We start from the raw sequence: 26,393 nt of genomic DNA, 5'->3' as shown, positions 1-26,393 counted from the left end.
CGGCGCTCGGGCACCTGTTAGCGATGGCAGTGTAAGAGGGCCCCTCGCGGGCTCGCTTCGCTCGCCACGCTTCGGGCACGGCCTCGCTGCGCTCGGCAAATATTTATTCTAACTCTATGTCCACTTGGATAGTAGGGAATGATCTTGGACATAGGGTAAGAATAAATGCGCAGGCGCCGTGTACAGCTGACGATCAGCTGTTGAACTTCGGAGACTTTCGGCGTCTCTTTTGTCCTCCGTACTGCGCCTGCGCAGTACAGGGAGGACACTATATGATAGGGGACTGAATTCGATAAGACACCGGCTTTCTGTAGCGGCGCCGTGGTGTATGGGCGTGCTTGTCAGAGTAGGGGGGCGTGAGATACACGCCTCCACCCTCTGACAAGCACGCCCATACACCACGGCGCCGCTACAGAAAGCCGGCCGCCGTGCGCTGCATGTATGCGGGAGGCGGCAGCGGGAGCCGGGAATCAGCAAGACGGGTGGGGGGGGCTTCCTCTCATGCGGGGGGGGGCGCCGTGTGTCAATCGCGCCCCCATAACCAACAGGTGACAGGTGGAGCCTTAAGCTCCGCCTACCCTCCCCTGCACTGCTTTGCTGCAGTGAATCTTCTCCTCGGCCCTGGGGCTGTGAGGTCAGGAGAGAGAGGAGCACGAGGGAAACCCCCAGGACAGCAGGTACAATGATTTTAAAAAGTATATCAGTGTTATGGGCACTGGCAGCATTTGATGGGCACAGTGGCAGAATTTGATGGGCACAGTGGCAGAATTTGATGGGCACAGTGGCAGAATTTGATGGGCACAGTGGCTGCATTTGATTTCGCGGTGGCTGCGTTTGATGGGCACAGTGGCTGCGTTTGAGGGCACAGTGGCTGCGTTTGATGGGCACAGTGGCTGCGTTTGATGGGCACAGTGGCTGCGTTTGATGGGCACAGTGGCTACGTTTGATGGGCACAGTGGCTGCAATTGATGGGCACAGTGGCTACGTTTGATGGGCACAGTGGCTACGTTTGATGGGGCACAGTGGCTGCATTTGATGGGCACAGTGGCTGCAATTGATGGGCACAGTGGCTGCGATTGATGGGCACAGTGGCTGCGATTGATGGGCACAGTGGCTGCGTTTGATGGGGCACAGTGGCTGCGTTTGATGGGGCACAGTGGCTGCGTTTGATGGGGCACAGTGGCTGCAATTGATGGGCACAGTGGCTACGTTTGATAGCACAGTGGCAGCATTTGATGGGCACAGTGGCTGCGTTTGATGGGTACAGTGGCTGTGTTTGATGGGCACAGTAGCTGCATTTGATAGCACAGTGGCAGCATTTGATGGGCACAGTGGCTGCGTTTGATAGCACAGTGGCAGCGTTTGATGGGTACAGTGGCTGCATTTGATGGGCACAGTGACTGCGTTTGATGGGCACAGTGAGACCCCCCCCCCCGTGATAGCATTAAAACTCAGCAGCTAAAAATACTGTAGCTACTGACTTTTAATATTAGGACACTTACCTGTCCAGGGATTCAGCGATGTCGACACCTCAGCCGATTTTCGGATTGGCTCTCGTTTTTTGCCACTATCATTCATGGTAAGGGAAACCGACCGGTTCCCTACTGCACATGTGCGAAGCGCGTTGCACTTTCTGAATGGCCCAGTGGAGGAAGGAGGAGGGGGGGCAAACTTCAGAGGGGACAGCGCAGTTTTCCAGAAGTGGGGAAGGGTACCTGTCAGAAACAGGTACCCGTTCCCCCCTGAAAGGTGCCAAATGAGCCTAAAGAGGAAGGGGTGTTGTTTACAGATGATAAGGTGGGTCTTAAACAGGAAGGGGTGTGGCCTCGGCAGGATGGGGTGGGTCGTATTTAAATTAGGGGGGTGCATGCGTTTAGTCAGGCCTAGGGCAGCACAAAACCTAAATACACCACTGGCACTGATGGTAACTGATATGGTGCACTGATGGGCATTGGTAGGGTGCACTGATGGTAACTGATATGGTGCACTGATGGGCACTGATAAGATGCACTGATGGTAACTGATATGGTGCACTGAAGGGCACTGATAAAGTGCACTGATGGTAACTGACAGGGTGCACTGATGGGCACTGATAAGGTGCACTGATGGGCATTGATAGGGTGCACTGATGGGAATTGCTAGGCTGCACTGATGGGCACTGATAAAGTGCACTGGTGGGCACTGATAGGGTGCACTGATGGGAATTGCTAGGCTGCACCGATGGGCACTGATAAGGTGCACTAATGGTAACTGATAGGGTGCACTGATGGGCACTGATAGGGTGCGCTGATGGGCACCGATAGGGTGCGCTTATGGTAATTGATAGGGTGCACTGATGAGGCTGCACTGATGGGCACTGATATGTGGCACTGATGGGGGCACTGATAGGTGGCACTGATTGGCACTAATAGGCAGCACTGATGGGCGGCATGAATAGGCAGCACTGATAGGCACTGACGGACATCACTGATGGGTTCTGATTGGCAGCACTGCTGGGCTCTGTTGGGGCTGCTCTGCTCATCAAGGCACTGATTTTGCACGACACAAGGGGGCGCACAGGCAGCGCGGGCACAGGAAGATGTCATATGACGACCTCCCGGCAAAGTGCGACCGCGCTGTGGCCGTCATTCATTTATAGCGTGGTCGGTCGTGAACAGGTTAAATCCAGTTTTGTCGAGCTGGTGATGCTTGCACTGCTAACCATGTCTCAAATGTTGGCCCATTTAGCCGGAATCAGCAAAATTCGAGCCATGTGTGACCAGCTTGAAGGATGACTCTATTTTTGCAAGATAATAGCACACTGTATATAACTGTAACACAAGTCATATTGTGATTGAATGTTATTAAAAGTCACCTTTCCTTTCCAATCTGCAGCTCTGTCATTTTCTGTAAAATTCCATTCAACATGACACCCTGGAGGTATTCTGTATTCCATTGGTGTACAGGACGCCCCCCAGAAATGTCATTTCCTGCTTGTGTGATTGGTTCACTGATTTTCCCAGAAGTCTGCACTGAGATGCAAGTCAAATTGTAGGCATCCCCTGCAATAGGAATTTAAGTTTTGGTGAGATACTCCCTAAAGGGTTAAATACTTCCAAAGGGATGCAGACCCTGCAGCTTTTCTCATTAAAACACAGAAAGTGCAACTGGTGATTATATTGAACCAGGCCCCCCCATTCAGAATCAGTCTGCCAAGAACATGGTGAAACAAACCAGAGCAATAGGTATCATTCATTTTTTCCTGTGTGGGGGGATTCAACCTTGGGCACCTACAGGGAAATAATTAGGTGGTTTAAATTTGAGCCTACCCACTGTGTACATGGTAACAGGGGGTACAGTCCTTGTACCCAAAAATATTCTTTAATTTCTGTGCTACAAGTAAGAGCCTAGCAGGGGGTCTGTAGCACCCAGAGTTCAGGGGCCAGGTGTACATAATGCACAAGTCAGTAGACAGAGTACAACCAAAAACACTTCCCTCCCTAAGCCCAAATCCCCCCTAATACATATCTACCCCCCCCCCTCCAGTACAGCCTCCTCCATACACATTGTTCCTCCAGTTTAAATCCCCCCCCCCAGTACAGATCTCCCCTTCAAGTACAGATCTTTCTTCCCCCCAGTACAGATCCCCCCCTCCCCCAAGTACAACTCTCCCCCTAGTACAGATCCCCCCCCCCCAAGTAATTTCTCGCCCAGTACAGATATCCCCCCCAGTACAGATCCCCCCAGTACAGACCCTGCTAGTATAGATCCCCACAGTACAGACCCCCCCAGTACAGATTTCCCCCCAAGTAGAAATTTCTCCTCCCAGTACTGATCCCCCCAAAAAACAGATCTTTTCCCCAGTACAGATCTCCCCCCCCCAGTACAGATCCCCCTCCCCCAAGTACAACTCTCCCCCCAAGTACATATCCCCCCCAGAACAGATCCCCTCCCCCTAGTATAGATCTCAAACCCCCCCATACAGATTTCTCTCCCCAGTACAGATCTCCCCCCCAAGGACAGATCCCGCTCCCCCAAGTACAACTCTACCCCCCAAGTACAGACCCCCCCAGAAGAGATCCCCTTCCCCTAGTACAGATCTCAACACCCCCCCCAGTACAGAATTCTCTGCCCAGTACAGATCCCCCCACCAAGTACACATCCCCCTCCCCCAAGTACAACTCTCCCCCCAAGTACAAATCTCCCCCCCCCAGAGCAGGTCACCCCCCAGTACAGATCTCCCCCCAAGTACATATCTCTCCTCCCAGTACTGCCCCCCCCAAAAAAACAGATCTCTCCCCAGTACAGATCTTCCCCCAGTACAGATCCCCTCCCCCTAGTACAGATCTCAACCCCCAAGTACAGATTTCTCTCCTCAGTACAGATCCCCCCCCCCCAAGTACAGATCCCGCTCCCCCAAGTACAGACCCCCCCCAGAACAGATCCCCTCCCCCTAGTACAGATCTCAACACCCCCCCGTGCATATCTCCCTCCCCCTAGTACAGATCCCCCCCAGGTACAGATTTCTCCCCCCAATACAGATCCCCCCCCCGAAGTACAGATTCCCCCCCCCCTCTGTACAGTTCTTCCTCCATGAAACCCACTCACTAAACCAGGTGGTCCAGAGGGGAGGTCTTCCTTCAGTTGTGTCATGTGACTGAGGAGGAGCAAAATGGAGCATTTGTCGCTCTGAACTGCCTCCGCCTGTCTCTCAACAAAGGTGGAGTTACTCTTTAAAGGCTCGAAAGATCCACTGCCTAAAAGTGACATTGTCATTATTTCTAGATATCCGGCATCCTGAAGAACTTTCCTTGATGAAGCCTTTGGAAGATTCTGTGAAGAAGAAAAAGAAAAAGGAAGCAAAGGAACCAATTTTAGAAGAAGTTATCAACTTGGAAGGATCACACGGCAGCTCCGGATCATTGGGTAAAGAAATACTCTACATGGATGTATCAAAACTTTGGATTGGTTGATGTTAAAGTGGCTGTAAACCTCAGATATTAAATATGAACAAAGTATATCCCTTTATAGTGTGTACTTGTATCTATCCAGAGCACTAAGTGTGATTTCTGTCTGCTGCTTCCTTCCTCTGCGATCTGCATGAGTCACTTCTGACAAGTTTTCCTGACACCAAGAAAAAAATGGTGACAGGGGCGGGAGCTCCAGCAGAGTGACAGCCTCAGCTCTTTTCCTGTGCGCTGTGTGGGGTGGGGGGTGTGTCCCTTCCCTCCAATCAGCTCTCAGAGATCCCCTCACTGATGTAACTTTAGCTCTCCGCCCCCTGCTTATCAGAGCTGAGAGATCCGGTGTAAATTCTGCACTTCTAATGAATGTTAGGGAAAGGCAGATGTAGACAAACAGGTACAACTTATGTAGGAGGATTTGTTTCATCTCTGTGTATCACCTGAGGCCAATCACTTCAATGGGTATTAGACATGTGCAATTCGTTCTGAATTTGTTTTTCATCAAAATTCGGCAAACTCATTCATTTGGAAATATTTGAATTAACGAAAGACCGTTTAACTAATTTTTTTCAAAAACAATTTTTTTTTAAAGAACGAGAGTTCGAAAGAACGAAAATGCGAAATTCGAAAATCTGAAAATTTGAAAGAATGAAAATATGAAAATTTGAAAATCCGAAAGAACAAAAATTTGAAAATAAGAACGAGAATCCGAAAATTTGAAAATCCCAAAAAATAATTAACTAATAATAACTAACTATTAAATTATAGGTATTGGAATTTCCTTTCAAACTTCACTGTTAGTGAACGTAACGAATACGAATTTATCTGAAGTTAAGAAATAACAAATGCCGCATCTAAACAAATGGAAAGTAACAAATTAATAATAATAAATAAAAATAATTTAAAAAAAATTTTGTTATTATTTATTATTATTATTAATTAGTTCCGATTGATTAGAAATTTCATAATTTATCCAAAGTTACGATTTATCTGAAATAACGAATGCCATATCTAAACGAATGGAACGTAACAAACTAATAATAATAAATAATAATAATAAAACCTTTTTATTATTATTATTTATTGTTAATTTGTTCCATTCCATTAGTTTAGATGCGGCATTCGTTATTTTGAATAATTCGTAACTTCAAGTAAAACCGTATTCGTTATGTTCACTAACAGCCAAATTTGAAAGGAAATTCCAATACCTACAATTTAATAGTTAGTTATTATTAGTAATGTTAGTTATTATTTTGGATTTTCGAATTTTCAGATTTATGATCTTATTTTAGAATTTTCGGACTTTTGAATTTTGGATTATTACAAATTATTGAAATAACGAATACCGCATCTAAACTAATGGAAAGTAAAAAATTCAAATTTGCTATGTTCACTAACAGCCAAATTTGAAAGGAAATTCCAATACCTATAATTTAATAGTTAGTTATTATTAGATACTTAGTTATTATTTTGGATTCTCAAATTTTCTGATTTTCGTTCTTAGTTTCGGTTTTTCGAATTTTAGGATTTTCACGTTCTTAGTTTCGAATTTTGGATTATTACAAATGATTAAAATAACGAATAATGGAATGGAATGCTGCGTACACACGACCGGACTTTCTGGCAGACTAAGTCCGACGGTCTTCCCAACGGACTTTGGGCGGAGTTCCGACGGACTTCCGAACGAACGGACTTGCCCACACACCAACGGACTAAGTCCGTTGGAAAGTCGTTTTGAACGTGATGACGTAAGACGGGACTAAAAAAGGAAGTTCAATAGCCAGTAGCCAATAGCTGCCCTTGCGTCGTATTTGGCCCGTCGGACTAGCATACAGACGAACGGTTTTCCCGATAGGAATCGAGTTCGTCGGACAGATTTGAAACATGTTCTATTTCTTGGTCCGTCGGATATTTTAAATGAAACACGATCAGATTAGCCCACACGCGATCGGAATGTCCAACGAACTGATTCCGTCGGGCCTAGTCTGCCGTGTGTACGCGGCATAACGAATTCGAATTTATCCGAAGTTACAAATTTATTCAAAATAACGAATTTCGATCATAACGAATGATCCGAAAAATGAAAAAAAAAAAAAAATGAATTAAATGAAAATGAAAAAAAAATAATAATTTCGGCAGTGCCCATGTCTACTGGGTATATGTAAGGGTTTTCAACCACTTTGTTAAGCCAAAACCCCTTTTTCTAATTTTGGATGGATTAGAACCAATGTTGGGTTTTTAGTGCTATCTGACACTCTTTTGGAGAGATGACTGCATCTATTATAAGCAGTATGGATAGAGGAATGTCATCTGCTGGCTACTATGTTCAATAGCTGCTGCTAAATACCTGGACAGTTCCTGCATTTGAGTGAATGCATATTTTGTCGGGCCAAAGATTTTTGGACCTACTTCTTTGGCATCAATAGAATGTGGAACTTATGTTTGAATAAATATCTATTTCTATTTTTCAGCTAGCCCTGGTTTATATAGTAAGACGATGACACCCATGTACGACCCCGTCAGTGGCACGCCCGCCTCTGCCACGGTGACATGGTTCACGGACAGTCCCCTGGCGGAACAGAACTGCAACATCCTAGCGCTCAGCCAGCCTATCTTCTCCCCGGAAATCCTCACACAGATGTACCAGCCCAAGACGATGGTGGATAAAGCGAGGCTTAATTCAGGGTGAGTTTATGTCGATTTACAATGGTGAGGTTCAATCATAAGCATGCGCACAGGGTGTGCCAGGTGTGCCCGGGCACACCCTAACCACCCTGTGTGGCGCAGATTCCCCCTGTTTAGACCCCTGATATTTCACCCAAGCCCCCTAATGGGGCTCATAAAAAATAAAAAATTAGTAAAAAAATAAAAAAAAATAAAATTGTAAAAAATTATAAAATATAATTAAAAAAAAAAATAAATAATAATAATAATAATAAGCCCCCTAATGGGGTTCCTAAAAAAATAGTAAAAAATAAAAAAATAAAATTGTAAAAAAATTATAAAATATAATTTAAAAAAAATAATAAAAATAATAAGCCCCCTAATGGGGCTCCTAAAAAAAAAATTTAGCAAAAAATAAAAAAATAAAATTGTAAAAAAGTTATAAAATATAATTAAAAAAAAATTAAAAATAAAAACCACATAAAAACTACTGACACCAACCTCTGCCCTTCAATCTCCTAGATTGTCATTTCTAACAAGCAGGGCCCTCTGATTCCTCCTGTATTGAATTGTATTGTAGCCGTACGCTCTGTCCTTATGTTGTAAAGCGATGGGCAAACTGTTGGCGCTATATAAATCCTGTATAATAATAATAATAATAATACTGACACTGTCCGTTGCTCTCCTGACATTGTCAGTGTATATATACACATGCACACACCCATTTGTGTTTGAGCTTTGAGGTGCACACCCTAATGCAAGGGGTCTCCAAACTTTCTAAACAAGGCACCATTTTACTGTCCATCAGGCTTTAGAGGAGCTGTTGCCATTGGGAGTAGAAAAGGTCCTGAAGTCAGTAGGAATAAAACGATGCCCTATCTTTGGTGTCGGTGGGAGGAATTGTACTCCATTGTTGGTGTCATTGGGCCCAATTGTTGGTGTCATTGGGGAGGAATTGTGCCCCATTGTTGGTGTCATTGAGACCAATTGTTGGTGTCATTGGGGAGGAATGGTGCTCTTTCATTGGTGTCAGTGGGAGAAGTCGTGCCCCATTGTTGGTGTCAGTGGGAGGAATTATATGATGGAGTTTCCCATCATTGGTGTCATTAGGCCCAATTGTAGGAGTCATTGGGGAGGAATTGTGCTCCATTGTTGGTGTCATTGGGACCAATTGTTGGTGTCACGTGGGAGGAATTGTGCCCCATTGTTGGCGTCATTGAGTCCAATTGTTGGTGTCATTGGCAGGAATGGTGCTCCTCTATTGGTGTCAGTGGGAGAAGTCGTGCCCCATTGTTGGTGTCAGTGGGAGGAATTGTTTCCCATCATTGGTGTCATTTTGCCCAATAGTTGTTATGAGACATAGGTGTCAGTGGGAGGAATTGTACTCTATCTTTGGTGTCATTAGGCTCAATTGTAGAGGTCATTTGGAGGAATTGTCCTCCATTGTTGATGTCATTGGGACCAATTGTTGGTGTCATTGGGGAGGAATTGTGCCCCATTGTTGGCGTCTTTGGTGTCATTAGGCTCAATTGTAGAGGTCATTTGGAGGAATTGTGCTCCATTGTTGGTGTCATTGGGACCAATTGTTGGTGTCATTAGGAGGAATGATGCCCCCACCATTGGTGTCAGTGGGAGAAGTCGTTCCCCATTGTTGGTGTCAGTGGGAGGAATTGTGTCTCATCATTGGTGTCATTTTGCCCAATAGCTGTTGTGAGTCGGAGGAATTGTGCCCCATCGTTGGTGTCATTGGTCATTGGGAGGAATTGTGCCCCTTCACTGGTTTCAGTTGGGGGGGGATTATGCCCCATTGTTTGTATCAGCGGATAAAATAATGCCCCAAGGGCCAGGTAAAAGCAAGCAAAGGGCCGCATCAGGCCCCCGGCCCGCAGGTTGGAGACCACTGCCCTGATGCAATAGACTGTGCACACTTATGGGTTCAATGATACTTATTCCGGTCATACTTCAGCATGATTTCAAAGCCGCAGATCAGTGCGATTTGCACTTCTGATTTCATTGCGACTTCATTTAACAGAAGTTTATGCAAGTCGCAATGAAATCCCCAAAAAGTTGTGCAGGAATTTTTTTCAAAGTCGCTGCAACTTGAGTCGCAACGATTTGAATGGTTCCATTGCTTGTAATGGTGTGCAACTTGCCATGTGATTTTGAACTGTCAAATTGGATGACAAATCGCACCAGTGTGAACCAGGGCTTATAAGACGAGAACCCTGCTGATCCAGTGCGCGTTCCCGCATCGCACCTGAAACGCACAGGGGTTCACACTGAGATCTGCGAATCGCTGCGGGTGTCAATGTAAAGTTAACGACACCCCCAGATCGGTTCGCAGATCGCAGTGCGAACTGTAAAATGGTGCAGGAATTGGAAAGAATAGGTGTGAACACCCATGCGATCCGATTCCAGTGCGCACCGAATTTTGGTGCGAATCCGATTTTCGCCATACAGTTTGTATGGCTGAAATCACATCGCACAGACATCGCATGTGATCTGAACAGCAACGTGGTGCGAATCACATGCGATGTCTGCAATCGTACAATGCTCAACAATAAGATTTGCATTTTATTCTATGACAAGAACACAGTCTGGTACAATTTCTGACCACCGCTGTTGCATTGCGATACCTCCAAATATTGCTTTTGGCAAACGAAAGAATATTCTTCAAGCAAATATAACATTTTCTTACTTAATTTTAATATATCAATCAATGTAATTACCAGCAAGGCTGACATTTTATGAAATACGGGACTCCCCCTAGTGGCTAATCTACAAATCTGTATATTGAATACAATAGATCTAAAAGAGAAAGTATCTAGGAGTATAGAAGTGCGGCTTTCTACAGCGGGAATGCGGCGGTACTCCGGCACCACCAGCACTGAATCTATATAGTGGCAAGGGGTGATTGGGCATGCTGTGGAGGGTCAATTGATGCTGACTGCTGGGGGGGTCTATTGTTGTTGGGGTATCTACTGTTGTGGGGAGAGACTATTGTTGTTCGCTGCTGGATGGTCTATTGATCCTGGCTGCTGGGGGATCTAATGGTTGCTGGGGTGGGTTTATTGTTGCTGGGGAGGTCTATTGTTGCTGGGGGTCTACTATTGCAGAGGGGTTTCTATTGTTGCTGGGGGGGGATTTATGTTATGGAGAGGGTGTCTATTGTTGCTGGCTGCTAAATGGTCTATTGATGCTGGCTGTTGGGTGACCTATTGGTTGCTGGGGTGAGTCTATCTTTTCTTGGGGGGGGGGGGGTTGGTCCTTTTGTTGCTGGGGATTTACTGTTGCATAAGAGGGTGTCTATTGTTGCTGGGTGGGTCTAATGATGCTGACTGCTGAGGGATCTGTTGGCCATTGCAGCGAGTCTATTGTTACCGTGGGAGGGATCTATTGTTGCTGCTGAGGGATCTACTGTTGCACAGGAGGGTCTAATGTTGCTGACTGCTAGGGGGATCTGTTGGTTGCTGGGGTGAGTCTATTGTTCCTGGTGGAGGAATCTATTGTTGCTGGGGGGGTCGGCTTTTACAGAGGGGTGTCTATTGTTGCTGGGGGGTCTATTGATGCTGACTGCTGGGGGATCTGTTGGTTGCTGTGGAGGGGTCTATTGTTCTTGAGGGGGTCTACTGCTACTGAGGGGGGGTCTATTGTTGCTGGGGGGTGTACTGTTGCAGAGGAGGGTCTATTGTTGCTGGGGTGGAATCTACTGTTGCAGAGGAGGGTCTATTGTTGCTGACTGCTGGGGGATCTGTTGGCCATTGGAGTGAGTCTATTGTTACTGTGGGAGGGATCTATTGCTGCTGGGGGGGTCTACCGTTGCACAGGAGGTTCTATTGTTGTTGACTGCTGGGGGATCTGTTGGTTGCTGTGGAAGGGTCTATTGTTCTTGAGGTGGTCTACTGCTACTGAGGGGGGGTCTATTGTTGCTGGGGGGGTGTACTGTTGCAGAGGAGGGTCTATTGTTGCTGGGGGGATCTACTGTTGCAGAGGAGGGTCTATTGTTGCTGGGCGGGTCTACTGTTGCAGAGAAGGGTCTATTGTTGCTGACTGCTGGGGGAATCTGTTGGCCATTGGAGTGAGTCTATTGTTACTGTGGGAGGGATCTATTGCTGCTGGGGGGGGTCTACTGTTGCACAGGAGGGTCTATTGTTGTTGACTGCTGGGGGATCTGTTGGTTGCTGTGGAGGGGTCTATTGTTCTTGAGGGGGTCTACTGCTACGGAGGGGGGTCTATTGTTGCTGGGGGGGGTGTACTGTTGCAGAGGAGGGTCTATTGTTGCTGGGGGGATCTACTGTTGCAGAGGAGGGTCTATTGTTGCTGACTGCTGGGGGATCTGTTGGCCATTGGAGTGAGTCTATTGTTACTGTGGGAGGGATCTATTGCTGCTGGGGGGTCTACCGTTGCACAGGAGGGTCTATTGTTGTTGACTGCTGGGGGATCTGTTGGTTGCTGTGGAGGGGTCTATTTATTTTATCAAGCATAAGACATGGTCTGGCACTTGTGTGACATTTACAGCAGATGATCTATTATTCTGAATGAGATGTATGTATGTATGAGATGAATTGACAGCATTTATTTATAAGATTTTATTATATTTCTTTTTTTTATGTGTAGATGGCTGGACTCATCCAGATCTCTCATGGAGCAAAACATCCAAGAAGAAGATCTACTTTATCTAAAATTTAAGTACTACTCCTTCTATGACCTGAATCCAAAGGTAGGAGGAGCGTCTGACTGTGAATGTCTTCTTGTTTCCAATGATACTTTATGCATCGACCCGCCTCCTTACACCCGGTCTGCCCGGACAGTGCGGTCACCGGCCGACTTGGCACCATCCACAGGCAGCTTAACCACTTCAGCCCCGGAAAGGATTTGCCCCCTTAATGACCAGGCCGTTTTTTTTTACGATACGGCACCGCGTCACTTCAACTGACAATTGCGCGGTCGTGCGACGTTGTACACAAACAAAATATATATGTCCCATTTTTTCCCCTTTCTTTTGGTGGTATTTCATCACCTCTGCGGTTTTTATTTTTTGCGCTATAAACAAAAAAAGAGTGACAATTTTGAAAAAAATAAATACAAATTTTATAACTTTTTTCTATAATAATTATCCACAATTTTTTTTTAGAAAAACAAATTTCTTCCTCGGTTTAGGCCGATAAGTATCCTTCTACATATTTTTGGTATAAAAAAAAAAAAATCGCAATAAGCGTATATTGATTGGTTTGCGCAAAAGTTACAGCGTCTACAAAATAGGGGATAGTTTTATGGCATTTTTATATTATTTTTTTGTTCTTTACTAGTAATGGCGGCGATCAGCGATTTTTAGCGGGGCTGCGACATTGCGGCGGACACATCGGACACTTTTGACACTTTTTTGGGAACCAGTGACATTATTACAGCGATCACAGCTAAAAATAGCCACTGATTACTGTATAAATGTCACTGGCAGGCAAGGGGTTAACACTGGGGGGGGGGGCGATCAAGGGGTGAAATATGTTCCCTAGGGAGGTTTTTCTAACTGTGGGGGGAGGGGACTGCCTGAGAGTAGAGAGAGATCACTAGGAACAGCAGATCTCTCTCTTCTCCCCTGTCAGAACGGGGATCTGTCTGTTTACATTGACAGATCCCCGTTCTGGCTCTCCGAGGAGCGATCGCGGGTCGCCGGCGGACATCGCGGCCACCAGCCACGCGCGTCGGCTCCGGGGGCACGCCCCCTATAGCCCTTAAAGCAACGGCGATTCGCGCAGGGGGGCCAACCCACTGCCGTATAACGACGGCGGCTGATCGGCAAGCAGTTGAAGAGGAACTGCAGTCTGCTCACATCATTTGTAATAAAAAATCTTTTCCATTCTGAAGCTTCCCTCCAACCACCTTGGATATTATTTTATATATACTGTGATTCTGTACTTGCTAAATATGCTGCAGAAATCTCCCTCCACTGAGTCTGGCTTCAGCCATTTTAACTGTGGGCAGCTGAAGCTGCTGCCTGTTCACTTCCTGGATTTACGCAGAGGCACACCTCCAGCTCTGCAGCTCTCATTGGCCCTCTTATGACTCATCCCCCCTCCCTTTCTGGCACAACTCCCGAGAGAAACCTGCGCATGATGTCATAAGCCTAGGCTAATGACCAGACAAGAAACAGGAAGTGGGCTGTATAAGGGATTTACTGGCAGAAAAAAAAATGTTTTACTATCCAAAGTTAAAACAACAACAACAAGGGCAGAAGATTTAATAGATGGAAAGATGAAAAAATGACTGAAGTTCCACCTTAACTCTTCTATAGGACACACAAGCTGAATCTAACACAATTCAGCCTATTTAGTGTAAGAAGACAATGACTTTCCTGAGCCTTGTCTCTGCAATGTACTATCACTGACTGAGTGAACATGGAAGAACACAGGGAGGGTGTAGCTAGAACTGAACTAATTAGCACTAAACAAGAGGGGAGAACAAAGGGGGGGAACCAATCAAGGAAACGAGTTGTAGTGACCCAAAACCGCCACTAGATGTCAACATGCATCAATGCAATGCTAACCTGATGCAGTTCAATACAACACAGAAAAATACATATACCAGGGACAGAACAGAATGTGAAGATTTATACTCACCGGCCACTTTATTAGGTACACCTTGCTAGTACCGGGTTGGACCCCCTTTTGCCTTACTTCTTCGTGGAATAGATTCAACAAGGTGTTGGAAACATCCCTCAGAGATTTTGCTCCATAGTGACATGATAACATCACACAGTTGCTGCAGATTTGTCGGCTGCACATCCATGATGCGAATCTCCCATTCCACCACATCCCAAAGGTGCTCTATTGGATTGAGATCTGGTGATTGTGGAGGTCATTGGAGTACAGTGACCTCATCAGGGCCGCTGATAAGGCAGTACAGCCAGCCCTCCTGTACTGGGCCCGGGCCCTATTCATTCAAAAGGGGGGTCAAGGCAACTGCTGAGAAGGAGGTCCAGCTGTACTGCCTTACTAGAGACATCAATCCTCTTCTGTCTCCCCCTGCAGCACTGCCGACTTCTCCCCCACACCCGCTCTCCAGCTGTGCTGCACGGGGATCAATTCTAGCATCCGCAAACCCATCCCCCTGTTTTCCGGGACCACGTGTGCACTCCATTTCCCTGTAGGGTTTCCGGCTTCCCTCCTCTCCCCACCCTCCCCGGCAGCTGCTGTGGGCACACATGGGGATGTTTTAGGATGGAGAGCGGGGGAAGGTGCCAGTAAATATGTCACATAATTGTTTTTAATGTATTTTTAGCAAACATATCATTTGATATTATCTGGAGGGGTGGTGGGGGAGGGAGTGAGGCCTAGACATGTGCACTGACAAAAAATGTGTTCGTTTTCGCTTTTCGCGGCCCCCTAAAGTCTGAAGGACAGTAAACCGGACCTTTGTTCACAAAGTTTGGAGACCCCTGATCTTGAATTTCCGAATTTCGAATTTTCGAATTTCCGAATTTTCACACTTTCGAATTTCGAATTTCCGAATTTTGGAATTTCCAAATTTCTGAATTTTGAATTTTTGAATTTCGAAATTCGAAAATAAGGAATTTCGGAATTTTCTAATTTCGGAATTTTCAGATTTTCAGAAGTCGAAAATTCGGAAATTCAAAAATTCGAAAGACCGAAAATTCTAAACTCTGAAAAAAAGAAGGAAAATCAGTAAAATTTGAAATAATAACTAACTAATAATTACTAACTATTTAATTATAGTAATTGGAATTCCCTTTCAAATTTGGCTGTTTGTGAACGTAACAAATACAAATTTATCTGAAGTAACGAATTATGCGAAATAACGAATGCCGCATCTAAACAAATAGAATGGAACAAATTAATAATAAATAATAATAATATAAAGATTTTATCGTTATTATTATTTATTATTAGATCGTTACGTTACGTTCGTTTAGATATGGCATTTGTTATTTAAGATAATTCGTAACTTTGGATAAATTATGAAATTTTGAAATTTCCAATTTCTGAAATTTTCCAATTTCCGAATTTCAAATTTTTCAATTTCCCAATATCGAATTTTCCAATTTCCGAAATTTCGAATTTCTGAACTTCCAAATTTCCGAAATTGAATTCCCGAAATTTTCCAATTTCCGAAATTTCCAATTTCTGAAATTTCCAATTTCTGAACTTCCAAATTTCCGAAATTTTCCAATTTCCAAAAATTTCGAATCTCTGAACTTCCAAATTTCCGAATTCGAATTTCTGAAATTTTCCAATTTCCGAAATTTCCAATTTCCGAACTTCCAAATTTCCGAATTCAAATTTCTGCAGTTTTCCAATTTCCGAAATTTTCAAAATTTTAATTTCCGAAATTTCAAACTTCCGAATTTCCGAAATTCCAAATTTTCCAAATTTGAACATTCCAAATTTTCCAAATTTGAACATTCCAAATTTTCCAAATTTGAACATTCCAAATTTTCCAAATTTGAACATTCCAAAACTCCAAATTTTCAAAATTTGAAATTTTCGTAATTTGAAATTTCGATAATTCGAAATTCGGGAATTTGAAATTCGTAAATTGAAAAATTTGGAGATTTCGGAATTAACAAATTTGTCAAAATTGGTTAAAAAATGAATTTGGATCTAAAGGAATTGCACATGTCTAGTGAGGCCTTGTCAGGTAGGCATACACCACCACCACCAGCCTGAACCGTTGATACAAGGCAGGATGGATGAGACCAGCCCGTCTGGCACCAACAACTATGCCACGTTCAAAGTCACGTAAATCTTCTTTCTTCCCCATTCTGATGTTTAGTTTGAACTTCAAGTCATCTTCACCATGTCTGGATGCCTAAATGCATTGAGTTGCCGCCATGTGATTGGCTGATCTGTGTTACCAAGCAATTGAAAAGGTGTGACTAAATACCCAAGTGTCGGGGTGATCTATCATAACAATTGTGTATGTGGAATATATAGGAAATATAAAAGTAACCCAACACAATACTCTAATCTCTATCAGAATTAGTGATAATATTAATGTAATATCTATCAGAATTAGTGATAATAGCTGAATAATTAATCTAATTAATGTAATGTGATATGTGACCACACCAATATGTGACGAAGAAATGGGTAACCAAACCCACTTCGAACATCTACTTTAATCTATACCTGTCTATATATAACCAAATAAACAACAACAACAAAAAAAAAACAGAAAACAAAAATCCATAAAAAAATATTAGTGCCAAAAAAATGTAGCCAAAAAATGATGATTATTAGTGAATATATGTATGGAAAAAATAGTTCAAAAAGAAACTGTGTTCAGTCCCACAAGTATAAGTAGCAAATTCTTTGTATATGTATCCTTCACCGCTTATAATCTAAATCAGGGGTCTCCAAACTGCGGCCCGGGGGCCAGATGTGGCCCTTTGCCTGCCTTTATCCAGCCCTCGGGGCACACTTCATCCCACTGATACGAGACACTAGTCTGCCCTCTAACAACAAAAATATGGTGCAATTTCCCCCACTGACACCAACAATTGGGCACTATTCCGCCCCTTAACACCAAAGATGGGGCACCATTTACTCCCACTGATGCCAGCAAAATTTTCTTTTCCCGCTGGCCACAGTGCGGCCCCCTAAAGTCTGAAGGACAGTAAACCGGCCCTTTGTTCAGAAACTTTGGAGACCCCTGATCTAAATCACTCACCTATGTTGGTGGCTGCTATAAGGGAACCAGCAAACACGCCTAACAGGATGCAATACTCTGCAGATCTGCAGTAGAAGATCATGTCGGATCTCCTTAGTAGCAATCAATCCGGACCTTCAGCGGACAATTTATTTTCTTTTTCAAGGTGCAAAGGTCAGCATGAACCCAAAGGGTATCCACTCCTCCACAATAATGTGATCAATCTCTCCAGAAAGGTGTAATCGGAAAATAAAGAGAGCTCAGCATAGCATAAAATCCTTCAAAAAAGTTTTCTTATTTATTTAAATCACATAGCGCTCACTCCCGACACTGGTAAAACAGGCATAGATAATGTGTGTCTATTCGGATCTCACAATCCCACGAGTAGATATCAAATGTAACGTGGTAACGATGCCTCCAGCAGCTCACCCTACGTACGTTTCGTCGATAGACGTCCTCACGAGGCAATTGAACAGGTGTACCAAATAAAGTGGCCAGTGAATGTATATTGCTCTTTACCGTGCTCCTGCAAGGAAATCTGTTCAGATAGAGGGCTACCATGGTCACGTTTGGAAATGCTGCTTTCCTAGCTGTGATGCAAATCAAATGGTGTCAATACTTTCTGAGTTTCATCTAAAAACATGCAATAAATTAAATTAGATCTCCTGACCTTCATGCTTGTTCTGGAAGAGTGACTCAGGAACGGCTAGAGCTATTAAATCAGCATGACCGCCAGGCAACTTCCATTTTCATAAGGTTGGCAATGGTGGCCTCAAGTTTTCTTCCATTACATGTTTAGGCCTGTGAGTAATGTGCCCACAGTAACAAACCAGCACCGCTCAACCATGACCTACTGAGGGGCTAAGGAACTGGTGACCTGGCATTAGTGTCTTCACACTTGCTCATCTTCAGTATACAGGATAACATCCAGCCGGCAACTTGGTATCATCCTGATGACTTCATTTTTATTGGGTACACGGTTTATACAAAACAAGTATGGTAATGCATTTCGGCCATCAGGCCTTAGTCATAGCATATGACTAAGCTATGACTAAGGGCTACAAGCCAAAACGTGTTGGTGTATATGTTTTGTATTAACCATGTAGCCAATAAAAATGAGGTCATCGGGATGATACCGAGTTTCTGGCTGCACTTTATCCTGTATGTGAGTAATGTGTGGCTGTATGGTTGTGGAGGTGTATTACAAAAAAATGAAAATAGGATAAACTTTAATGAATATTGGTCTTTTTCCATCTTTCAGTATGATGCTGTCCGTATCAACCAGCTGTTTGAACAAGCACGATGGGCGATTTTACTTGGAGAAATTGACTGTACAGAGGAGGAGATGCTCATGTTTGCAGCACTACAGGCAAGTATCCAATCTGTGTTCCCCACTCCCCAGACAATAACTCAAATGTCAAATGTAGTCCTTGTGTACTGTACTTCTAGTTATCTTCTCAGCAGTCAGTAGCAGCAGTACAATGATCAGGTTGTTGCATATTTTGGGTGGATGGACCTTGAAGTGGACTCTATAGTAATAGCAAGGTCCACTTATTACATAATGTCCTCTGCCCCTTACTTAATTTACCCCATGTGATAGAAGTGAGAGGGGGACTTTACGAACCTTCCAACAAGATCTTAGGATCTTGGGAACTCTGAGTATCCTGAATCTTATCTTACCCCATGTTCTGTACTGGAGAGGGGGACTTTACGGTCCTTAGAACAAGATCTTGTGAATGCTGGGTATTCTGAATCTTGCCTTATCCCATGTTCTGGACTGGAGAGGGGGACTTTACTTTCCTTCAAACAAGATTTTGGAAATGCTGGGTATCCTGAATCTTACTTTGCCCCCATGTTCTGGAGTGGAGAGGGGAGCTTTATGGTCCTTTCAACGAGATCTTGTGAATGCTGGGTATTCTGAATCTTACCTTTCCTCTTGTTCTGGACTGGAGAGGGGGACTTTACAGTCGTGCATAGTTCTCGCTGGACCACTTGGGAAATGCATGTCACATATGCCAGAAGGCCTTTAGTCTTTCATTCCGCAAGTAGGAGTGGGGCAGGCTTAGCGGATTTCACCTCGAGGCCCCTCCGGCTGAACCCATATGACATCAGAATTAAGATGGCGGCGTGGGACTGAGCGGTGTCTGTTGACAGAATGATGTCAACAGGACAACACTGGATCTGGTAGCTGAGTGAGTATCTGAATTGTGCAGACAGATTTTTGGAGTGCACGACTAATGCCTCGTACACACGGTTGCATTTTCCGACGGAAAATGTTCTATGGGAGCTTGTTGTCAGAAATTCCGACCGTGTGTAGGCTCCATCGGACGTTTTCCATCGGAATTTCCGTCACACAAAATTTGAGATCTTGATCTCAAATTTTCCGACAACAAAATCCGTTGTCGTAAATTCCGATCGTGTGTACACAATTCCGACGCACAAAGTTCCACGCATGCTCGGAATCAAGCAGAAAAGGTGCACTGGCTATTGGACTTCATTTTTCTCGGCTCGTCGTACGTGTTGTACATCACCGCGTTCTTGACGTTCGGAATTTCCGACAAGATTTGTGTGACTGGGTGTATGCAAGACAAGTTTGAGCCAACATCCGTCAGAAAAAATCCATGGATTTTGTTGTCGGAATGTCCGATCGTGTGTATGAGGCATATGGGGGCTGAATACAAATGCACGCCACACTTTTTATATATTTATTTGTAAAACATTTGAAAACCATTTATCATTTTCCTTCCACTTCACAATTATGTGCCACATTGTGTTGGTCTATCCCAAAAAATCCCAATAAAATACATTTACGTTTTTGGTTGCAACATGACAAAATGTGGATAATTTCAAGGGGTTAGAATACTTTTTCAAGGCACTGTAAATCCATTCTCTCTCTCTCTCTCTCTCTCCCTCTCTCTCTCTCTCTCTCTCCCTCTCCCTCTCCCTCTCCCTCTCCCTCTCCCTCTCCCTCTCCCTCTCCCTCTCTCTCTCTCTCTCTCTCTCTCTCTCTCTCTCTCTCTCTCTCCCTCTCTCTCTCTCCCTCTCTCTCTCTCTCTCTCCCTCTCCCTCTCCCTCTCCCTCTCCCTCTCCCTCTCCCTCTCCCTCTCTCTCTCTCTCTCTCTCTCTCTCTTCTCTCTCTCTCTCTCTCTCTCTCTCTCTCTCCCTCTCTCTCTCTCTCTCTCTCTCTCTCTCTCTCTCTCTCTCCCTCTCCCTCTCCCTCTCCCTCTCCCTCTCCCTCTCCCTCTCCCTCTCCCTCTCCCTCTCTCTCTCTCTCTCTCTCTCTCTCTCTCTCTCTCTCTCCTCTCTCTCTCTCCCTCTCTCTCTCCCTCTCTCTCTCTCTCTCTCCCTCTCCCTCTCTCTCTCTCTCTCCCTTACTGCTGGTCAGCTCCTCCCCTGCCAGCAGCCCAATTTGTGGCTGTTCTAGTTAGCTCAAGCAGAGATCTGCAATTCCTGCCACATCGGCTGTGAGCGTGCCTAAATTCTGGCAGTATGGCAAGCGGAAGTGAGCTAAGGTGTACTGAAAAGCTATTTTATCTTTAACAGACTGACTAGCAAATCCGGGAGGTTTGAAAACTCTGTCCAGCTGCTATTGTTTTACCGAAATATAAGGAGGACAGGTGGTGTATATCTACCCCCCACTCCCTACTACAGTCACAGATAAGCAAGGCCATACCAACCAATAAATATGCTCCTGGGTGGTCAGATTTTACTGCGTTCAAAAACATTTTCTGCCCCAATTTTCTTAACAAAGGTTTATTTTATTTTATATTTTTTTTATATTGAGGCAAGCCTCTGCCGCCCCATAGTGGGCACCACCCCAGTCTGGACTGAGTTTTGTCTCAGACACTGTGCTGATAGCCAATCTCTTTCTTCTTCATCCAATATAGTATCACATAAGCAAGTTATCAGTATCAAATGAGTCATGTGAATTACCGACAGACGGGGAAACAGATGAAATAGACGCTGCACTTTCCAACTTAGAGGTTGCACTGGAAGGAGGAAAGTCCAACAAAATATTGGTATGTGCATATTTATGCTGCAATAAAGGGACAGTATGGGGTGTTTTCAGTAAATGGTCATTTTCAGTTACATTGTTTGCATTATTGTAAATTTGAATTAGATTTTTTAATTGTTTAATGCTATTATATTAAATGTAGAGATTTGTACAGCTCTGGCCAAAAGTTATGAGAATGACACAAATATAAAATTTCACAAAGTCTGCCGGTCCGTGACAACACAAGGGGGCGGGGTCTACGGTTGACATCACCTGATGGCCACACCCTATAGCTATATAAGAGCTGTCATCACCAGAGCTGACAGAATGGCGAGAGCCGGCGTCGTAGGAGGAGGAGCGTATTTCTTGTTTCCCTTCGAGACGGCAGCAACAGAGGAAGACATCGTGATTGAAAATGGAGCTACAACAGACATTATTCTACAATGTACCCCATACTCATTCACATGGGGGGGCTGGAATCTTGGGGCCCCCTTTCTTAAGCCTGGGTTCACAGTATTGCGAATTGGATACGGGTTTCTCTGCATCCAATTCGCATAGCAGGAGATTGTGACCGGCTGTCTATGGAGCCGGTTCACACATCTCTGCAGCGGCTCCAGTGCGAATTGCACAGGAGCCCTGTGCATCTTTTGGTCCGTTTCAGGCTCTAGATTGGCCCAAAATTTGGGCTGAAATCGGACCTGAAATGGTGACCCCTGCTGTGAGCCGCTGCGTTCTTCAGTGTGAACCCAGCCTAAAGGGGGCTTCCAGATTCCGATAAGCCCCCTGCCTGCAGACCCCCACAACCACCACCCAGGGTTGTGGGGAAGAGGCCTCTCCTGCCCCAAAGCACCCACCCTCACATGTTGAGGGCACGTGACCTTGTATGATTCAGGAGGGGGGGTGCTCATTAGCCCCAACCCCTTTTCTGACCTGCTGGGCTACATGCTAGGATAAGGGTCTGGTATGGATTTTGGGGTGACCCCATGCCAATTTTTTTTTTTTTAGTGTGGGGTTACCCTCAAAATCCATACCAGACTGAAGGTTCTGGTATGGTCTTGCGGGGGGACCCCAAACCAAAATTTAAAAAAAAAGGCATGGGGTCCCCCCAAACCATACCAGACCCTTCCTTCTCATAAGGATTTTGAGGGGAAACCCCACGCCAAAATTAAAAAAAACAGTGTGGGGTCCCCCCCAAATCCACACCAGACCCTTATGCGAGCGCCCCCCCCCCCCCTGAACCATACCAGGCCACATGCCCTCAACATGACTCAAAGGGCTTTGGGGGTCCCCACGCCATTTTTTTTTTCTTATAAATATGGCGTGAGGTGTCATCCATACCAAAAGCAAAGGAATTGTTTTGATTGGTCAAAGAACAAGGTGCAAGTCGGATCAAAATCTGATCCCGTTTATTGAAGTCGCATGTAAGTCGGACCTGAAATCGCAGGGCAAAGTCTGAAAAGAAAGTCACGCAACTACGAAGTCGCGGCAGTGTGAACATGGCCTTAAACAGGTTTCATTACAATATGTACGAAAACCACATTTACAATTAGAATTTCATTCATTAACAGAGAAAATTGAGTACTGTCCGTGATACTTTTTTTTTATTTGCACTAACATACAATTTTTCAGGACAAGCTGAGCTGTAGTTTGTTAGTGCAAATAAAAAAAAGTATCACGGACAGCACTCAGTTTTCTCTGTCACAATTGCACTAATAAAAAATTCATCAAAAGTGTTGAACCTAAAACCAATAAAAATATCTTTAAAAAAAAAAAAAATTCATCAAAAAACGAATGTCGATTTGACCCCACTAACCTTTAGAAAATCAAACGAATGTTCTTAGCTCCAAACACTACATAGTTGTTGGTAAATTTAAAGGAGACTTGGGATATTTTATTGTCTACACTGTCTATTGTCATGGATGGAGGGTCTGTTCCCATTGGATGAAGACTGGCTGACCAGGACTTGATAGTAGTTGCAGAGGCGAGACGATGGGATGGACCCCAGTAGAGACATTGGGGTTGATTTAGGCAAATAAGCAGTTCACTTTGCAAGTAAAACTCTGGGGCAAATTCCCATTACAATCCAGATACAAAGATGTTTTTTTTTATTTTTGACATCCCTCACTTTTTTTTTTTTATTATTATTTTATTAGGAGGATATCACGGACATACCCAAACTTGCCGATAGCCTAAAACTTTTTAGGTAAGTGTTTGTAATGTACATATGGTGGATATATAGTGCCTCATATTATTGCTTGTTTTCAGCCTCTGTCTGCTCTGCCTAAAGTGGAACTTCACCCAAAAGGGGAAGCCCCACTTTTGCACCCCCCCCCCCATCTTTTAACATTGCATACTTTTTGGGGGGGTTCCTAGTTTTGTCAGGTACTCACTCCCACTTCTGCTCATATCGCCGCAACCCCCCCCCCCATCTTTGCCCACAGCCTTCTGGGACATGTTACAGATCCCAGGAGGCTGTAGGCCCATTCACGATGCGCAGCACGACTAGCGCATGCTCAATGGGAAGCAGTGAAGCCACAAGGAGTCGCAGATGGCTTTCCACACTAGGCATGATGGTGTGGGGGACCCAAAAAAAGGGCGAAGAACCAGCCCGGGTGTGGACAGCGCCGGATCCCTGGACACGTAAGTGTCCTTTCATTAAAAGTCACCAGTTACAGTATTTTTAGATGCTGACTTTACAAATTTTTTTTTGGGGGGGGGGGACTGAAGATCCACTTTAATGGTAAAGGCTATGACAGTAAAAAGGCTACGTTTTTAGAGGAAAATCTTAACCGCTTCAGCCCCGGAAGATTTGGCTGCTCAATGACCAGGCCATTATTTGCGATTTGGCACTGCGTCGCTTTAACTGACAATTGCGCAGTCGTGCGACGTTGTACCCAAACAAAATTGACGTCCTATTTTTCCCACAAATAGAGTTCTCTTTTTTTGGTATTTGATCGCCTCTTCGGTTTTTATTTTTTGCGCTATAAACAAAAGAAGAGGGAAAAAAACACTATCTTTTACTTTTTTGCTATAATAAATATCCCACATTTTTTATCAAAAAAACTATTTTTTTCCTCAGTTTAGGCCGATATGTATTCTTCTACATATTTTTGGTAACAAAAATTGCAATAAGCGTATATTGATTGGTTTGCGCAAAAGTTATAGCGTCTACAAAACAGGGGATAGATTTATGGCATTTTTATTATTATTTTATTTTTTTACTAGTAATGGTGGCGATCTGCGATTTTTATCGGGACTGCGACATTATGGCGGACAGATCGGACACTTGACACATTTTTGAAACCATTAACAATTATACAGCGATCAGTGTTATAAAAATGCACTGATTACTGTGTAAATGTCACTGGCAGGGAAAGGGTTAACACTAGGGGGCGATCAAGGGGTTAATTGTGTTCCCTAGTGTGTGTTCTAAGTGTGAGGGGATGGGACTGACTAGGAGGAGACAGAGATCAGTGTTCATACTTAGTATGAACACACGATCTGTCTCCTCTCCCCTTAAAGACGCGGGATCTGTGTGTTTACACTCACAGATCCCGGTTCTCGCTCTGTCATGAGTGATTGCGAGAGCCCAGCGGTCATCGCGCCCGCCGGGCACTCGCATCGGGGTCGGGCACATGCTGCGGGCCCCTAGTGGTCTGCGCGCCCCTAGTGTCCAAAATGCGAAGCAACGTCGTTTCGCCCAGCCGTGCCATTCTGCCGCAGTATAAACTGTGGCGGCTGGTCAGCAAGCGGTTAAAGCTGAACTCCAGGTCCAGCTTGGCACAATCAAAGTATGTATATCTCACACCTGAAGGGGCCGCTAGGGAAGCTGACTGTCACTGTAGTAGTCAGCCTTCGATCAATCTGTCGGATCCTGTGCCGGTGGCTTCCCCTCTGCACATTGACCACAAAGGTTTGCCCGCTCAGCACTAGAATGTCTTACATTTGTTTTTAATGAATACAAGGCATTCTCTGATTGGGCGAGGGGGAGATTGTGATGTCACTGCCCCTCCTTTCAGCCCAATCAGGGACTGCCTTGTATTCATTGAATGGCAGCAGTGCTGAGCTAGCAACCTCTTGCGGTCAAGTCTGCAGAGGGGAGACAGCTCGGCCAAGAACCCCAGCAGGACCTGAAGATCATGGCTATTGCTGTAATAGTGCAGACTTGACTACAAGGGGTTGCTCGTTTTGGTACTGCTGCCATTCAATGAATACAAGGCATTCTTTGATTGGATGAGGTGGGGAGGAGGGGCAGTGACATCACAATCTCCCCCTCGTCCAAGCAGAGAATGCCTTGTATTCATTGAATGGCAGCAGTCCCAAGCAAGCAAACCCCTGTGGCCAAGGCTGCACTATTACAGCGATGGGACCCTATAATAGTGCCGACCACTACAGTTATTTCATGCTTCTCTAGTGGCCTATCAAATATGAGATATACCTACTAACAGCTGGACCAAGCTGAACCAATGTAAGCATGCAATACAAATAATTCCAGGAGTTTGGTTTTAATTATGGAGCAGAAGGGAAACCACATGGCACAGAACCCCAACAAGACCCGGAAGATCAAGGCTATCTCTGTAGTAGCACCAACTACTACAATGATTGCCAGCTTCCTCCACGGCCCGTCAGATATGAGATGTACATACTTATAGTAGTACATATTCACATTGTTCCAAGCTGGACCAATGTGAGTAAGCAGTACAAATAGGAGTGAGCTGGAGTACAGCTATAGGCTGCATTCACATGCATGATATTGTCAAAAGTATTGGGACGCTTGTCTTTACACACACATGAACTTTAATGGCATCCCAGTCCTAGTCCGTAGGGTTCAATATTGAGTTGGCCCACCCTTTTCAGCTATACCAGCTTCAACTCTTCTGGGAAGGCTGTCCACAAGGTTTAGGAGTGTGTCTATGGGAATGTTTGACCATTCTTCCAGAAGCGCATTTGTGAGGTCAGGCACTGATGTTGGATGAGAAGGCCTGACTCGCAGTCTCCTCTCAAATTCATCCCAAAGGTGTTCTATCGGGTTGAGGTCAAGACTCTGTGCAGGCCAGTCAAGTTCCTCCACCCCAAACTTGCTCATTCACACTATATTGCCAAAAGTATTGGGCCACCCCTCCAAA

The 26,393-nt window shown here is 44.7% G+C and overlaps 1 protein-coding gene across 1 annotated transcript in view; it reads left to right on the top strand.

Moving 5' to 3' along the window:
• FERMT1 (FERM domain containing kindlin 1) overlaps positions 1 to 26,393 on the top strand; it is a 99,350-nt gene that overhangs the window by 38,884 nt on the left and 34,073 nt on the right. The window contains exons 4-9 of the mRNA XM_073628620.1: positions 4,765 to 4,905; positions 7,415 to 7,628; positions 12,225 to 12,327; positions 18,535 to 18,642; positions 21,161 to 21,292; positions 23,421 to 23,470. Coding sequence (XP_073484721.1) covers positions 4,765 to 4,905; positions 7,415 to 7,628; positions 12,225 to 12,327; positions 18,535 to 18,642; positions 21,161 to 21,292; positions 23,421 to 23,470 — 748 coding nt within the window. The remainder of the gene's footprint in view (positions 1 to 4,764; positions 4,906 to 7,414; positions 7,629 to 12,224; positions 12,328 to 18,534; positions 18,643 to 21,160; positions 21,293 to 23,420; positions 23,471 to 26,393) is intronic.

The sequence above is a fragment of the Aquarana catesbeiana genome, linkage group LG04 (genome assembly GCF_042186555.1).
Source record: "Aquarana catesbeiana isolate 2022-GZ linkage group LG04, ASM4218655v1, whole genome shotgun sequence".
Lineage (NCBI taxonomy): Eukaryota > Metazoa > Chordata > Amphibia > Anura > Ranidae > Aquarana > Aquarana catesbeiana.
This window is presented reverse-complemented; position numbering and strand designations above follow the sequence as displayed.